This window comes from Trachemys scripta, chromosome 16 (genome assembly GCF_013100865.1).
Source record: "Trachemys scripta elegans isolate TJP31775 chromosome 16, CAS_Tse_1.0, whole genome shotgun sequence".
Classification (NCBI taxonomy): Eukaryota; Metazoa; Chordata; order Testudines; family Emydidae; genus Trachemys; species Trachemys scripta.
The window spans coordinates 819,542-835,252 of record NC_048313.1 but is presented as its reverse complement, the minus strand read 5'-3'; the positions used below and the strand labels follow the sequence as shown (position 1 = coordinate 835,252).

The 15,711-nt window shown below is 40.9% G+C and overlaps 1 protein-coding gene across 1 annotated transcript in view; it reads right to left on the bottom strand.

Moving 5' to 3' along the window:
• PPP1R37 (protein phosphatase 1 regulatory subunit 37) overlaps positions 1–15,711 on the bottom strand; it is a 146,512-nt gene that overhangs the window by 91,757 nt on the left and 39,044 nt on the right. The window contains exon 2 of the mRNA XM_034793160.1: positions 716–813. Coding sequence (XP_034649051.1) covers positions 716–813 — 98 coding nt within the window. The remainder of the gene's footprint in view (positions 1–715; positions 814–15,711) is intronic.

Below are 15,711 nucleotides of genomic sequence, written 5' to 3'. Positions count from 1 at the left end.
TCCCCTGCCCTCTCCCTTCTCCTTGCCTTTGCTTTTTTGTTTAGCGGCTCAAACTCCACACAAAGAATTAGAGAAGCAAAAAATACCATCTCCATCAGGGAGCTAACGTGACATTCGCATCCATCACTCTGCTCACACATTATATCCCTTTTCCCTTATCCTTTCATCTGTTTTGTCCATGATAAAACAATACAGTCTCCCCAAGAACAGTTTAGGTTTATAAATTATTCCCACACTTGAGAAAACAAAAAATAATGAACACAGCACAAAATAGAAACAATACATAAACTGTGTTGGAAAACTCGTATCCATCTTATTTAAATGGAGTACAAAAAGGAGCCTATCTGTAAGCACTGTACAGAAAGAAAACCATTTGAGAACTAAAGGAAAGAACCCAGACTTCTGTAATATTTTATTAAATAACATATGCATAGTATTTTGGTAACAAATATGTTAGATACTAGCATCCTGCAACACTTTTTCATCTGCTAAAAAACCTGCTCAAGTTGTTAGAAAGCAATGCTATTGTTTTTCCCATATTTGACCGGCATGAAAATTATCCCAAGTATCAACATAGGGTCTGTTTTCAGCAGATTTATGTTTTCAGTTCTGATATGGCTGCAGCTGACTTCTCTAGTGTTTCCATGTCAGTCATACTCCAGGAGCTAAACAGGATTAAAATTTTGTGCTGCATATGTAAGAATATCCACAATACCTGTATCTGCTTCAGTAGTTTGGGTATCTGTTTGCAGTTTAATTTCTGACAGGCTTGTTTGTAGGCAATGATAATTTCCTCAACAGTCACATTCTGGGCTGAAAATGTAAGGGCAGAGATTAAGATTACATTTACATTCATATTTATTCAAACTCAGCTACACAATAAACTGTGTGTCAGGCACTTACATTGACAAAAGTGTGAGAGTTGTGTATAATTAACTAATGCTGTTCCCACCTAGAATAATTTCAAATGGCCAGGATATAAAATAGGCAATTTATGTTCAAAGCAAAATGAGAATCTAATTTTACTATAAGAGTTGAACAGCTACATTACCATAACATAGACATTGATCCTACAGATTTTGTCTGTGCACTATATCGTGTTCATTAACTTTGTTTTCTGTGTGGCTTTTTAACCATTTTATTCAGGGGTCTCAAAGTCCCAGCCCGCGGGCCATCTGTGGCCCGAGAACCTCCCCACTGCGGCCTGCGGAGGAGAGACGCATGCAGAGACATTGCCGGCAATGTCAGCTGCAGGCACCGCCCCCCGCAGCTCCCATTGGCTGGGGGAGATGGACAGAAATACCATCACTAGTCACCGGGCAGAGTCAGCCATGGAGGCAGCATCACTTTTTTCCATAATTAATATAAACAAGTCAAAATACCGAACACAATTATCTGATGCACATCTTGCTGCAATCCTGAAGGTTTCAACTGCTCAGTCACTGAGGCCAAACATCAACAAACTGACAGAACTGAAGCGTTGCCAGGTGTCTGGCAAACCCTAAAAACTCTCTGGCAGGCGAAGGATTGTATAAAGTTGTATGACAGTTTTATTATTTCTAAGAAATTCGAAATAAAAAAAATACAATATAAACATTTTCTTTTCTGAACACATCTTCAGTGACATTATTGGCCCACTGGGAGGATTTGAGGACTGTCCCTAAAGTAAATTGAGTTTGAGATCCCTGATTTTATTGCTTTAAAAATATCTGAACATAAAATCAAGAGCATGATCTATACAGTTCTAGTTCACACTACCACCAACTGATATATATTTAGCAAAAATCTTGAGATAACAAAAAAATAAAAAGGAAATTCTTTAAGGCTGCTAGGCTAAGAAGTCTAACTAATAATGTATTGAACCAAAATACAGGAAAGATTTTAGAAGCCCCTTCCAACAGCAAACAAATGACTAGATTTGCGTAAATCTAAAAACAGATTTGCAAGGATTTCATAGATTTCACTTCTTACAATTATATAATATGATCTCCTGCATAACGCAGGGCAGAGAATTGCATCCAGTGATTTCTTTTTATGAATAGACTTTAATGTCAGAAGTTAAGTTTAGAAGGGACCATCATGATCATCTAGTTTGACTTCCTGCACAATGCAGGACAGAGAACCTCACCCACCCACTCCTGTAATGGACACCAGTAACTCTGCCAGAAGTTAGAAATCCTCAAATCATAATTTAAAGACTTCAAATTACATTTACACTAGTTTAAACCTGCAAGTGACCCGTGCCCCACACTGCAGAGGAAGGCATGAAACCTTGCTGTTAAATTAGATCTTATTTTAGAAACAGATGTAATCTTTAAGGATTTCAAGTGATGGAGAATCAAAAGCATCCTTAGGTGACATTTCCAATGATTAGTTATCCTTACTATAAAAATGTGCATCTTATTTTCATTTTGAATTTCGCTGACTTCAACTCCTATTGATCAGATCTAGTTACACTTTTGTTGGCTAGGTTAAAGAACCCTCTGCTATCAGAAATCTTGTCCTTGTGAAGGTACTTTTGGATCATGATCAAGTCACCTCAATCTTTTCTCTGATAAGGTAAATAGATCTAGCTCCTTAAATCTCACTGTGAAGAACATTTTCTAGACCACACCCAAAAAAAAAAAAATCTGTAGTTCTTCTCTGAACCCTCTCCAATGTTCAACACCTTTTTTACAGTGTGGACACCACACACACTCTTCTGGTAGTGGTTTCACTAATGTCATGTGCAGAAGTAATATCACCACTTTACTCTTGCTCAATATTCCTGTGTTAATATAGCCAAGTAATAAGTCAGCCCTTTTAGCTAAAGCGTCACATTTGAAACTCAGGTTCAGTTGTTTATCTACAGGCCAAAAGTCCTTTTCAGAGACTCTACTTTCTAGTCCGCAGTCCTTTAAATATAGCCTACACTTTTTGTCCTTAGATGTAATGACCTTGCATTTGACCATATTAAAATACAAGTTTGATTGTACCTAGATTACCAAGTGATTTGATAGATCATTGGTACATAACTATTTCATTATTTGCCACATTAACAACCTTTGTATAATTTGCAAAGCCATGATTTTATATCTTCTTTCAGATTGTTGATAAAATATTGAACAGCACTGAAGCGAGAACCATTCCCTGTGGAACCCCACTAGAAACACCCTGTTGGCAGCTAATTCACAATTAACTACACAGACTATCAGACAGCTTCTACTCTATTGATTTTGCACAGTGCTAGTTTGTTTTATTTTTAAAATTAGAATGTCATGTGGTAGGACATCAAATACCTTACAGAAGTCCAAGTATACTGTAACAATTACCCCATCAAGCACACTTGCAATCTTGGCAAGGAAGAACCTGAAGTTCATTTGACAAGACCTCTTTTGTCTTGTTCATTGTTCTTCTTTAAATTTCTAGCCTTTCAAGTCCTATATCACCTGTCACTGCTCTGGATCAAGCTCCCCTGGCTGGACACTCACCAGGCTGCTGTGTTTGGACCAACATGCCAAGTCCATGTGCTTTTAAGCTCCTTTGGGTCTGGGTAGGTTTTAGGTGCTCACTCTTTCTTTGGTCTCTGGCTTGGTCCCTGGGCATAGATTCGTTTGGCACCCATTCTAGGAAAGGCCCTGCAGCCTAGCTGCCCTAGGCCCTAAGATCAGTGCCAAACCCCTCCAAGACTCCCCAATAATTAAGCATGCCCTCTCCAGAGCTCTACCTTAGTGGGAAGAAGAACAGGAGTACTTGTGGCACCTTAGAGACTAACAAATTTATTAGAGCATAAGCTTTCGTGGAAGTGGGCTGTAGTCCACGAAAGCTTATGCTCTAATAAATTTGTTAGTCTCTAAGGTGCCACAAGTACTCCTGTACTTTTTGCGGATACAGACTAACACGGCTGCTGCTCTGACACCTACCTTAGTGGGGACTCTTGTTTACTGTTTAGCTCTTTGGAGACATGATAGTGGAAGGCAACAAGTCAGTCTTTGCAGAGGGATTTCTAAACCACTCACTCTTTACTTTTAGACAACACAAGTGATATATGGCTCCATGCAAAAGAAGAAACACTTATATGCCATTCCCTGCCTCGGTTGTCTCAGCACTCTTGAGCATTCTTTGGGATCTGGACAATGTCGTTTCAGGGGTCCAGGTCCCCTCTCCTTGACTTCAAAAAGAGAAGCCTGTGCTGGACAAGTGTTCGGGAGTGGTCAGCGACCTTGTCCTTATATAGCTTCCAGTACTCTCTCTCGCAGGTGACTTACCTAGTCAGCCTCAACCCCCATCAGATAATCTATTCTTTGAATCCCAAAACATCTAGAGCAGTAGAGGGTTCTCTTGGTACCAGCTCTTCATCCAATGGTGTTTCCATTTGAATAGGTCATCAAGGTTAATGCCCCATCACTGTTAATCCTCTGTTAGCTGCAAGAATTTATTCTGACATTTCCTGTATTTTAGCTCAAAATGGAGGCTACAGAGCCAAGGTGACGGCACAGAACAGTTTTACAAACAAATAGCTTTTCAGAACAAAATGGCATTTGCAGATTGATACAGATACATCCAGACACACACTTGTCACCCATTCCATTGTTTTGCCCACGCCGACTGTCAGGCAAATTGGTGTATCTGCAGACTTTCAATAAGGATTTATGTTTTCTCCCAGGTCATTTACAAAAGTGTTAAATAGCATAAGGCCAAGAACTGATCCCTGCCCCCACCCCAGTAGAAATACACCTATTTAATGATTCCCAGTCTACAATTAAAAACTGCCTGACAGGTCTCAATGTAATTCATTTAATGTGTGCCATATTAATTTTGGTTGTTCTCATTATTAAACTATTGTACAATATCAAACCAAATGCCATAAGGAAGTCTAAGTATATTAAATGAACGCTATTACCTGTATTTTATAGTTACATTCTCTTCTCCTATAAGGCAGGTTGTTTTAACCAGTGTATAGCCTTTTTTAATTGTGGTCTTTGGGGCATCTAGTAAAATGTTCTTAAATAGCTCCTAATTATCATTCAAATTTTTCTGTTTAATTCCCCCCCCCCCCAACTGATTTATCTAATTTTTTACACCTTTGTGATCAGGAGTCCATTTCCGAACTGTCAATAACTCAACATCACATATACCATTACTTGTTTAAAAGTGCTACTACACACACACACACACACTTTTTCACTCACTCTACCCTTCCTAAAATCAGCAGTGCAATCTACTGAACATTTTAGTCATGTGAATCCTCCTCTCAGGTTTCAGTAATGCCAACTATGTCAGAATTCCTTTCACCACGGAAGCATTTCAAATTCTTTTCATTTATTGGTCAAACTGTTACCTTTGTATCCCTTAAAACAACAAAGAGTCTGGTGGCACCTTAAAGACTAACAGATTTATTTGGGCATAAGCTTTCGTGAGTAAAAACCTCACTTCTTCGGATGCATAGAGTGAAAGTTACAGATGCAGGCATTATATACTGACACATGGAGAGCAGGGAGTTACTTCACAAGTGGAGAATCAGTGTTGATAAGGCCAATTCAATCAGGGTGGATGTAGTCCACTCCCAATAATAGATGAGGAGGTGTCAATTCCAGGAGAGGAAAAGCTGCTTCTGTAGTGAGCCAGCCACTCCCAATCCCTATTCAAGCCCAGATTAATGGTGTTGAATTTGCAAATGAATTTTAGTTCTGCTGTTTCTCTTTGAAGTCTGTTCCTGAAGTTTTTTTGTTCAATGACAGTGACTTTTAAATCTGTGATAGAATGACCAGGGAGATTGAAGTGTTCACTTACTGGCTTGTGTATGTTACCATTCCTGATGTCCGATTTGTGTCCATTTATTCTTTTGCGGAGGGACTGTCCGGTTTGGCCAATGTACATGGCAGAGGGGCATTGCTGGCACATGATGGCATATATGACATTAGTGGATGTGCAGGTCATTTACCCCCTGATATTTGTATCCCTTGACACCTTTGGTATGTCTGTTGAGGGCACCATCAATTAAGGAAATCAAAAGCAAACTAAATGAAGAATTTAACATGTTCAGCATAGAACACAATCCTAACTAGTACTAGGGGACTAGAATAATCTACAAGAGCTCCTTTGTAAATATACTCGGCAGGATTTCATATTTTCTATCCCATTAACATCTGTCTTCACAGTATATTTTGCATTAAAAATTCTGTTGAATTTATCACTATGTGGAGGTTTGTATTTTAAGTTATTCTGTTTGATAAAACAAAAACGTTTTAAAGGTTTACTCTAAAGCTTTATGAAAGGCACAACGTATAGGAGTCAGAGTGTGTAAACCCATGTACGTGTACACGTACATAATGAGCCTTACTGTGGTTCACCAAAAGGAGAGTCCTGGTGCTACATACCAGACAGAACTTTACATCCATCACATCTATGCCAGCTGCAAAAAGCAAAATTTTATTTTTGCTGGGATTCCATATAAGTCAAGTTCATGTTTCAGATTCATGGAATTTTTAAGGCCAGAAGGGACTATTTCCTATATCTCATCTGACAACCCACACAGCATGGCGACAGAATTTCACTCCATCATACCTCCATCAAATCCAACAACTTGTGGTTGAGCTAGAATGTATCTTAGGGTAGGTCTACACTTACCTCCGGACCCGGAGGTAAGCAATCGATCTTCTGGGATCGATTTATTGCGTCTTGTCTAGACGTGATAGATCGATCCCAGAAGTGCTTGCCATCGACGCCGGTACTCCAACTTGGCGAGAGGAGTACGCGGCATCGATGGGGGAGCCTGCCTGCCGCGTCTGGACCCGCGGTAAGTTCGAACTAAGGTACTTCGAATTCAGCTACCTTATTAACGTAGCTGAATTTGCGTACCTTAGTTCGAAATGGGGGGTTAGTGTGGACCAGGCCTTAGACATCCAATCTTGAAGACTCCAAGTGATGAACTCACCATATCCTTGGTACATTGTTGCACTGGTTAATTACCCTGATAAATGCTTGCACCTTATTTCCAGTTTGTATTTATCAAGCTTCCACTTCCAGCCACTGGATCTTATTAGAACATAATAAAGGCGATGCTGCGTCAGACCAGTGGTCTGTCTAGCCCAGTCTTCAGACAGTGACCAATGGCAAGTGTTTCAGAGGGAATGAACAGAACATGTAATCATCAAGTGATTGAGGGGGGTGAGTTCAATCCTTGAGTGGGCCATTTAGGGAACGGGGGTAAAAATCTGTCTGAGATTGGTCCTGCTTTGAGCAGGGGGTTGGACTAGATGACCTCCTGAGGTCCCTTCCAGTCTAGGATTCTATGAAGTGATCCATCACCTGTCGCCCATTCCCAGCTTCTGGCAAACTGAGACTAGGGACATTTCAGAGCATGGTTTTGCATCCTTGCTCATCCTGGCTAATAACCATTGATGGATCTATCCTCCATGAACTTATCTAGTTCTTTTTTGAACCCTGTTAGTTTGCTGCGTTCACCAAGACAGCCTTATGGTTGGTTTTAGACCCACGCACTGGTATTATAATGGACAAGAAATCCATTTCTTAAAAATAAAGCAAATGCATGCCAAGTTTCTGATGCACTGGAAGCTGCGGAACAAGAGCATCATATTAAACAATGCAGTTTATTTTGCATGGATCCAATTACAAGGTAATAATAATCCACTGTGGACTGCTGGGGCGGAATGATCCTCATTTAATTATAAAGGAGGATGATTATATCACTAATATAATTGTCAGGAAGCACTAGAAATGTCCCGTTACATCTGCCACGCACAAATTCTAATGCATTCCCTGAAAGCCAAACCGGAGGAATTTTGGAAAATCCAGATAGTAACAGGGTTCTGGTACAGTAGGCTTGTATCACTGCCTATAACAAAGCCACCTAACAAGCATGATACAATATTGTTGTCATCCCTCTTGCTGCACAACATGTATATGTCCAATATGAGGAGAATACATAACATTTCCCTCATAACACCACAGAATAATATATTTATATTTCAACTGCCATGATTCTGCAACTGCAGACTGCCACAAGTACAAGCGGAGTTTAAGAATATTGAGTCTGTTCACTGGGTAAGCCTACGTACTGTAAAATGCCTTCACCCCAAACTACAGTTAGCATTGGTTTGAATTTCTCCTCGGAGGATGGAACACAACAAGCTACTTGTGGTTCTAATGTTACCTACGTACGTTTCATGCACATGAACGAGTCTGAGCTTCCTTGTTCCAAAAGCACTAGCGCAAACATGCAACAGACAGACACACCAACACCGGATGGGAAGATTCTGTTAAAGAGAGAACCTAGACTTTCACCCTGCTGTTTGAGGAAACATTGCTAAAATGACCAAGAACTGGTTTTGATTTTATTTTGTTTTAGTAAACAAGTTCATCTGACAGAGAGCAGGAGTTTGTTTTAAAGACCAATTCCTTTTAGCATGATTTGTTTTCTGGGTGTAGGCTGCTTTAAAAATCTTTATTCATCTCTAAGTGTTTTGTTCCTATTGTAAATAACAAACCGTGTTTTTGCTTTAAGAAGGCTGCCTTGTCACTATACACACCAATGGTTACAGACTCCCAAAGGAAAAAACACCGCAGCCGAACCCAGCTGGACCTGCTGGATAAGAATAGTTTATAGGCAGGGCACTGTAGCCTAGAGCTTGGTCTAATAGTAGAAGAACTGCATAATTCTACCCCTGAATAGGAAAAGGGACATGGCCTGACACATGAGGGGTGCAGTCGGAGAGGCCAGAAGGGAGACAGAGGCTACACCTATTGGGTTCCGGGAAGTGGGCAGGTAAAGGATCCCCCCCCCAGCCTAAGGGGAGGACCCACAGGGCCTAAAACCCAAATGATTACGGGGGAAAGACAGAGGGTACAGCTAGTCCTGTAACTTTGCCATACACAACAGAGCCATTTATAGAGTCACTTTTCAGAGCAGGACTGTGACCTGCTGGTGGCTTTTGATTTGTAGTCCAGACATAGGAACACTTCTGCAAATCCACCAGCCTGGGTTTTAGTACACTGCAAGTCACACTTTTCCCATTCTTTTCAGCTCCTAATAATTGCTGCAACATGTTTACAGATGGACATTTAGCACAATGTTTTTATATTTTGTCCTTTTACCCAGACCTTGCAGAACATTCAGGCTATGGCGAGTGTTTGGTAAATTTTCCATGGATCTGCCAGTGACATCCCAGCAGCTGAGAAATAAACCCTTCTCCCACAAAAACAAAGCCAGCAATCCCATGCAGGCAATCCTGCAGAGGATCAATCACCTGCCGCAAGACAGCTGCGATTTTAACTCATTCTTAAAAAGGCTTGTTTAATTGGGATGAAAGTGAGACAAGAAAACAACATTTGGACAGCGTATCTTTTTCCTGCAAAGTTAGAGTTCACTCCAAGGCCAAGTCATTCGTCTCATGAGGCCCTATGCAGGCCACAACGCTACTGAAGAAAATAAAACACATTTGCTTGAAGAAGAAGTATGTTAGGGTTGAACTGTGAAACTCACTTCAAGAGTTTATACGAAGTACATGGGGGGTTTTTCTTTTGTTTAAGGCTGAGTTACTTGGACAAAAAGCTTGCAGGGGTCCCTTCTCCACTGTTTTTTGTTCCCTCCCACTTTAAGACCTGCTCTTTACATATAAAGCTAACTACGAATTAATAAACAATTCAGCCTTTGGTGCCAATAATATTTCCTGGTTGAATTTTGTCTTGTGGCTTAATGGCAAATATTTGCCCCGTCGATATTATCAGTAGTCAAGAACTTTAAAGTTCAAAGAACAATCATCAACACATGTCCTTGTAGAGTTGGCAATGTCCTTTCCAGGCCCCCTTATTACATTGGGCTAACAGAACTACCATCTTTTTGCTTGCTGTAAAACTTTCATGGAGTGATTGTATTATATTTCCTGTTTTAAAGGCAACCTGATTTTTTTTAAAAATACATTAACAACTGGTTAAGAGGTAACTTGAACAAGATCGATAAATACCTATGTGAGAAGATTTTTGATCTTAGAAGGTTCTTTAATCTAGCAGACAAAGACCTAAAATAAAATGGCTATAAACTGAATTTAGACAAATTCACTCTAGAAATAAGGTGCAGATGTTCAGCAATAACAGGAATTAATCATTGATGCAAGAATTGCCAGACTACATGGTCATAATGATCCCTTCTAGTTTTAATCTAGGGAAGTCTGAAATCATTAGCAGAATGTAATACAAATAAACTTCTGAACAGAATTAAATTGCAAATATATAGTTGTATAAAAAGTTAAATTGAAAGATATTTTTATTAGAGACCCCAATGTTCAGAATTGGACTAAAGTAAAATGACATCACTAACACCAAAAGCAGTATTAACAGTGAATTTAAAGTAATCAATATTAATTTTTGTTTTGGCCTCATGTCATGCTACCTTCCCTAGGATGTGATCTCAGCAGTCGGGCCTATTTACTATTTGGGTGCAACATCTAAATGAAAAACCCAGGTCCTACATGTAGTGGTGTCAAAGAGGGGAGCAGAGTAACAGGTGTTTGAAAATCACCTACTATCCTGTAACCGACAAGGTGTTTGGTTTGTTTGCTGTATCTGCGAAGGTGTTGCATCACTGGTTTCACACCTCTGATCAGGCCACGTTTTTGGTTTGGTTTGCTTGTTGTCTACCTGAGAGATGTATGACCAGGCCCATTGATCAAGCTGGATGTTTGAAGTCTGGGTGGTCGATTCTTCCCTTTTAATAAATGGACAGTGCTGATTCACTAGAACACGAATTTAGTCATGAATAGCTGGTAAGGATAACACACCTTTTCAGCCTTCTGAGCATTAACAATTACTCACCTCATTTTCCCTCACTTTACAACTAGCCACATATGCATTGCCCTCTCCTTCCCAACACAAGCTGGAGGTATTTAGTACCAGCTCCTTCTCTTTTACTCACATGACAGCAACTCTCTCAGTGGCAAAGTAGCTGCAGCACATGGGAGAAAAAAAGAATTTTAAGTTCTCAGGCTCTTCCTCCTTCCCTAAAGTTTATCCCAGCCACAATGAGAAGATGGAGTGGGCTGGAAGAAATGAATCTGCCTTAAGACAAAACTAAAATCTCCAACTCTCCAGGGAAGAGCTTACAACACAATTTGGAGGACAAGAATTACAGGTAAATTTCTCTCTCTCTCTCTCTCTCTCTCTCTCTCTCTAAGAAATAAGTTACTAAAGCTATTAAAAGAATTCCTTTCATGGGAAATTTTGAAATTACTTTCCACCAACAAATTTTGCCAAACAAAAATTCCAAGACTTTAGAATTGGAGGCATCAAAATGGAGTATTTAAATATTTTAATTTTCAAAAAAGAAATTTTTTTTGGTCAAAATTGACAGCTGTCTCTGTGGAAGATGTCGATTTTGACAAAACCACATTTTGCAATGAGAAAACATTCTGGTCAGAAAAATTCTACCAGCTTCAGAAGTTACACATCTTAACTCCTGGAAATGAAAGTGCTCCAGTGATATCTTCAAGGGGCGGGGGAGAAACTAACATCAAAAAATACTTGTGAGGCAGGAAGGCATACCAGACATTCACCGACTCAAGCTCCCAGAAGTTACCATGGAATATTCTGATACAGGAGGATAGGAACTTAAATATTGCAGAATCACATTCACTAAAGAGTAGAAAATATGAAGTTGCTAAGAGTCCTCACTATCTCTCAGTGAAGATACAAAGGCTAGTTGGGTTTTTTTTTTAGAAAATGAAGATAGAGTAATAAACCCACAGAGACCAAAACTAGCTACCAAGACAGCTTCCAAGGGAAGATTAGAGGGCTGGGCCATTCAACTTGGAAAGAAGTGCTCCAACAGAGGTCAAACCTAGATTCACAATATGATGTTGAGTCCAAGGAATAACGTCTTGAAAAGCTACATGGAGTGCTGTTGCTGGGACCTGTTCAACTAGCCCGGACAATACTTGAGTCAGAGGTGTTAAGCTTCTCTCCACCCTACAATGCCCTTATCAGCAACATCTCTGGGGTCAGAGGGATGTAACCCCCACTTGCCACCCTGTGGCTATCTTTCAACTTTAAGAGATCCTGAGACTTCAGTTGTTAGAGATTTAAGGTTATTTTGTCTCTTCACTGTTCTTAGATTTGACCTGATCCTACCAATTCTGTGTGTCTACTTAGGGTAGTGGCTTGCAACTGCAATTCAAGACTGCATCAATTCCCTATATATTACATTCTTAAATTATATACATACAAGGCAGGGAGATGTGTAAGTATCTAGGATTTTATATGAAAAAAAGTGTTGAGGTAAAGAATAAGCCTTTCAGTTGAAAACACAAAATGCAACTTTTTTTACTCCAAGGTGCTCAGATGCTACAGTGCTATCCTGTATTCAAGTTCTTATACCAGGCCCATCACTACGATATCCAAGTGCCTCTTTCAAATCCTCAGCATAGTCCATCTTGGGGTTTGCTGATTTTTCCCCCACTCCCACATCTAGAGTGCTTTCCAAACCACCCTCCACAACAGAAACCTGATTGTTTGGATTAAAGACATTTTAGGAGCAGAAAAGGAATGATGACAGCCTAGGGTACAGGAGCAAGTGTTCCTCATCCAATGTCCAGAACCCAAAGTAAAGTTTGGTATTTTCAGGGATCCAAATACCCTGGGATGGAACCCCTGAGATAGCTACCTCTCTGTGAGCATGAATGTGTTTACGGTTAGCACCATTTGCACAGGAGAAATGCAGAAGTCTTATTAATTCAGGATAGTGCATCTCTGAAAAAGTCACGTGGATGTGGTAGGAAAGCTCCTGTAGGACCGGCCTGGGTGCAATGAGACTGCGGGATCCATCGACATTACTTCAGTTTTCCCTAGTACACACAACATGCTTCTAGCTGCCATCACCCGGTCACCCAACATATGTACCAGCCAGTACCAGTTGCTTTGATGTGCCCTTCCTGCCACGCTCATGTTAGCTTGGGTTTGCTTAGGAAAAAGTTTTCAGCTGACCCATGTCTCGTTCAAGTAGGGCTCCTGCGCATTCCAAGCTTCTTGCAGAAACAGATTCCCTTTCTTCTAAAGGAAAGAGTGCGCCATGACAGGTTTCATTTTGTGGCAATAGCTAACTTTGTGGTTTAACAGGAACATCTTGCAGACTGAAGATGAATATATAGTCACCATGTGCATTTGCGCCTGACTTTAATGCTCAACTGTTATGTGACAAAAGTAAATCAATTTACAAAGAAATTTTATAAAAGTATGCTAATTTACTATGTAAATTATACAGGGAAATGCACAATTTAGTTTCATACACTTTACAAATGTTACAAAAATTCAGTTTCATTTTCATTATTGTCCATGATATGCTATCAACATTAAAACCAAAAGTGAAATTTTTACAGTTTCTGAAGACTTCTTTGTCTAGTTGTTTAAATCCCAGATGCAGGAACATTTTAACTAAGTCACTTTTGTTTTAAAGACATTGTACATTCAGAAAAATTACATTCCTTTCTTAAATGAACAGAGACCATTTTGGTTAACAAAACTAACTAAAGCCTCAATTTTGCAGCTATTCAGATAAGGGAAAAGGAGAAGTTACTTTTTAAATCCTGCAATACCCTTGAAAAAGTTGGGTCTATTGTCATGTAGAAAATAGTTTCAAAATTTAGCTACCAAGGTTTCTTCAGCAAGTCAATGGCATTTGACGTGACAAAGAATACTATAAATTAGCTTCAAAGAACAGTTATACATACTCACTACATTCACGTTATTTAAAACCACAAATTAGTGAAACAATTTTTATCTAAATGTGTCCAGATCATCATCATAATTACCTCTACTTGTCTCTAGTACTGACTTGACAGTTTCCAGCAAGTTTGCCTTGAAAATCAAAGCAAGAACATTTCAACAGAAGCCACTCCCTTTGAACTAGGACAATAGCCATGCCTTCTGCTCAAGCTATATTCTAATAAGAGTAATTATGATTTAGTAAACTCCTGAACACTTTCAGAATGAGCAGGACACAAAAAAGGATGTGTGTCTTTAGAGCACTGTCTGTAGACCACTGCGTACAGGAAACAGATTCAAGAGTTCAGTCTTCCACCCAACGTACAATCTGTAACAGGTTTACCTGAAGCCAGATCTTAATGTTTTGAAGTAATAGAAGGCCCTCAGGGTGTTGGGGCTTTTTTTTTTTTTTTTTTTTAATACATTTTTCTTCCCTGTTCAAATTTTTTAAATTTCCAGCCTTAAAGTCCTTACTAATATAATATTTTAGGTCATCCATGGGAGTTTTAAGCACCCAATAAACCAATAAATTTCAATGACAGCTGGCTTTTAATTTATGTAGATTTTAAAAATCAAAATAATGGACCACTATGATCTGGTCTGACCTCCTGCATGACACAGGCCATTTCACCCAACAATTCCTGCATCAAGCCCATAACATCGTCTTTCAGAAAGACATCCAATCTTTAAAACATTCTACAAAAAGAAGAACAGGAGTACTTGTGGCACCTTAGAGACTAACACCACAAGTACTCCTGCTCTTTTTGCGGATACAGACTAACACGGCTGTTACTATAAAACATTCTAGTGATCGAGAATCCACCACTGCTTTTGTTAAGTTGGGAAATTCCAATAACTTAAAAATGTGCACCTTTTTTCTAGTCTAAATGTATCTAGCTTTGGCTTCCAGCTGTTGGATCTTGTCACATCTCAGCCTGCTAGACCAGAGGTCCTCAAACTTCATTGCACCACAACCTGCTTCTGACAACAAAAATTACTACACGACCCCAGAGGGGCTGGGGCGGGGGGGTAAAGCCTGAGTCCTGCCCCTCGGGTGGGGGGCCCAAAGCCCGAGCCCCACGGCACAGGGCAGGGAAAGGGAGTTGAAGCCTGAGCTTCGATGGGGCTTGGGCTTTGGCACCAGGCCCCAGCAAGTCTAACATCAATCCTGGCGACCCCATAAAAACAGGTTCACGATCCACATTTGAGAACTGCTGTGCTAGACTAAAGAGCCTTCTACTGTCTAACATCTTATCCCAATGGCTGTGAGCTCCTGGGGCAGCACAACTGCAGAGCCGGGCCTTACCCGATCTCTGTGCTGTGTGGTGACACCGGTAGCGAGGCCCTGCTCCAGCCGGGCGGTGCGGCTGTAACGCTGCCAGCCACCGGTGCTCCAGGCAGTGCGGTAAGAGGGCAGGGGCGTTGGATAGAGGGCAGGGGAGTTTGGAGCGGTGATCAGGGGGCGGGGGTGTGGATGGTGGTCGGGGGGAACAGGGGGTTGAATGGAGGCAGGGATCCCAGGGGGCAGTCAGGAAGGAGAGGAGGGGTTGGATAGGATGGCGGGGGTCCGGGGGCAGTTAGAGGATAGGGAGCAGGGGTATGTGGATGGGGCAGGGGTCCCAGAGGGGCTGTCAGGGAACAGGGGGGGTTGAATAGAGCAGGAATCCCGGGGGGGGCGCCAACTAGGAGATGGGGGCTGGGCCACGACCTCCTCCCCTAACAGGCCCTCCATACAATTTACGAAACCTGATGGGGCCCTCAGGCCAAAAAGTTTGCCCACCCCGTCCTATCCCTATGTCTCAGACTCATAGACTCATAGACTTTAAGGTCAGAAGGGACCATTATGATCATCTGGTCTGACCCCCTGCATGCTGCAGGCCGCAAGACCCTTCCCTGGACTCTGCCGTTGAAGTCCCCAATCCTGTGTTTTAGTGACTTCCATCGGCTGAGACCCTCCTG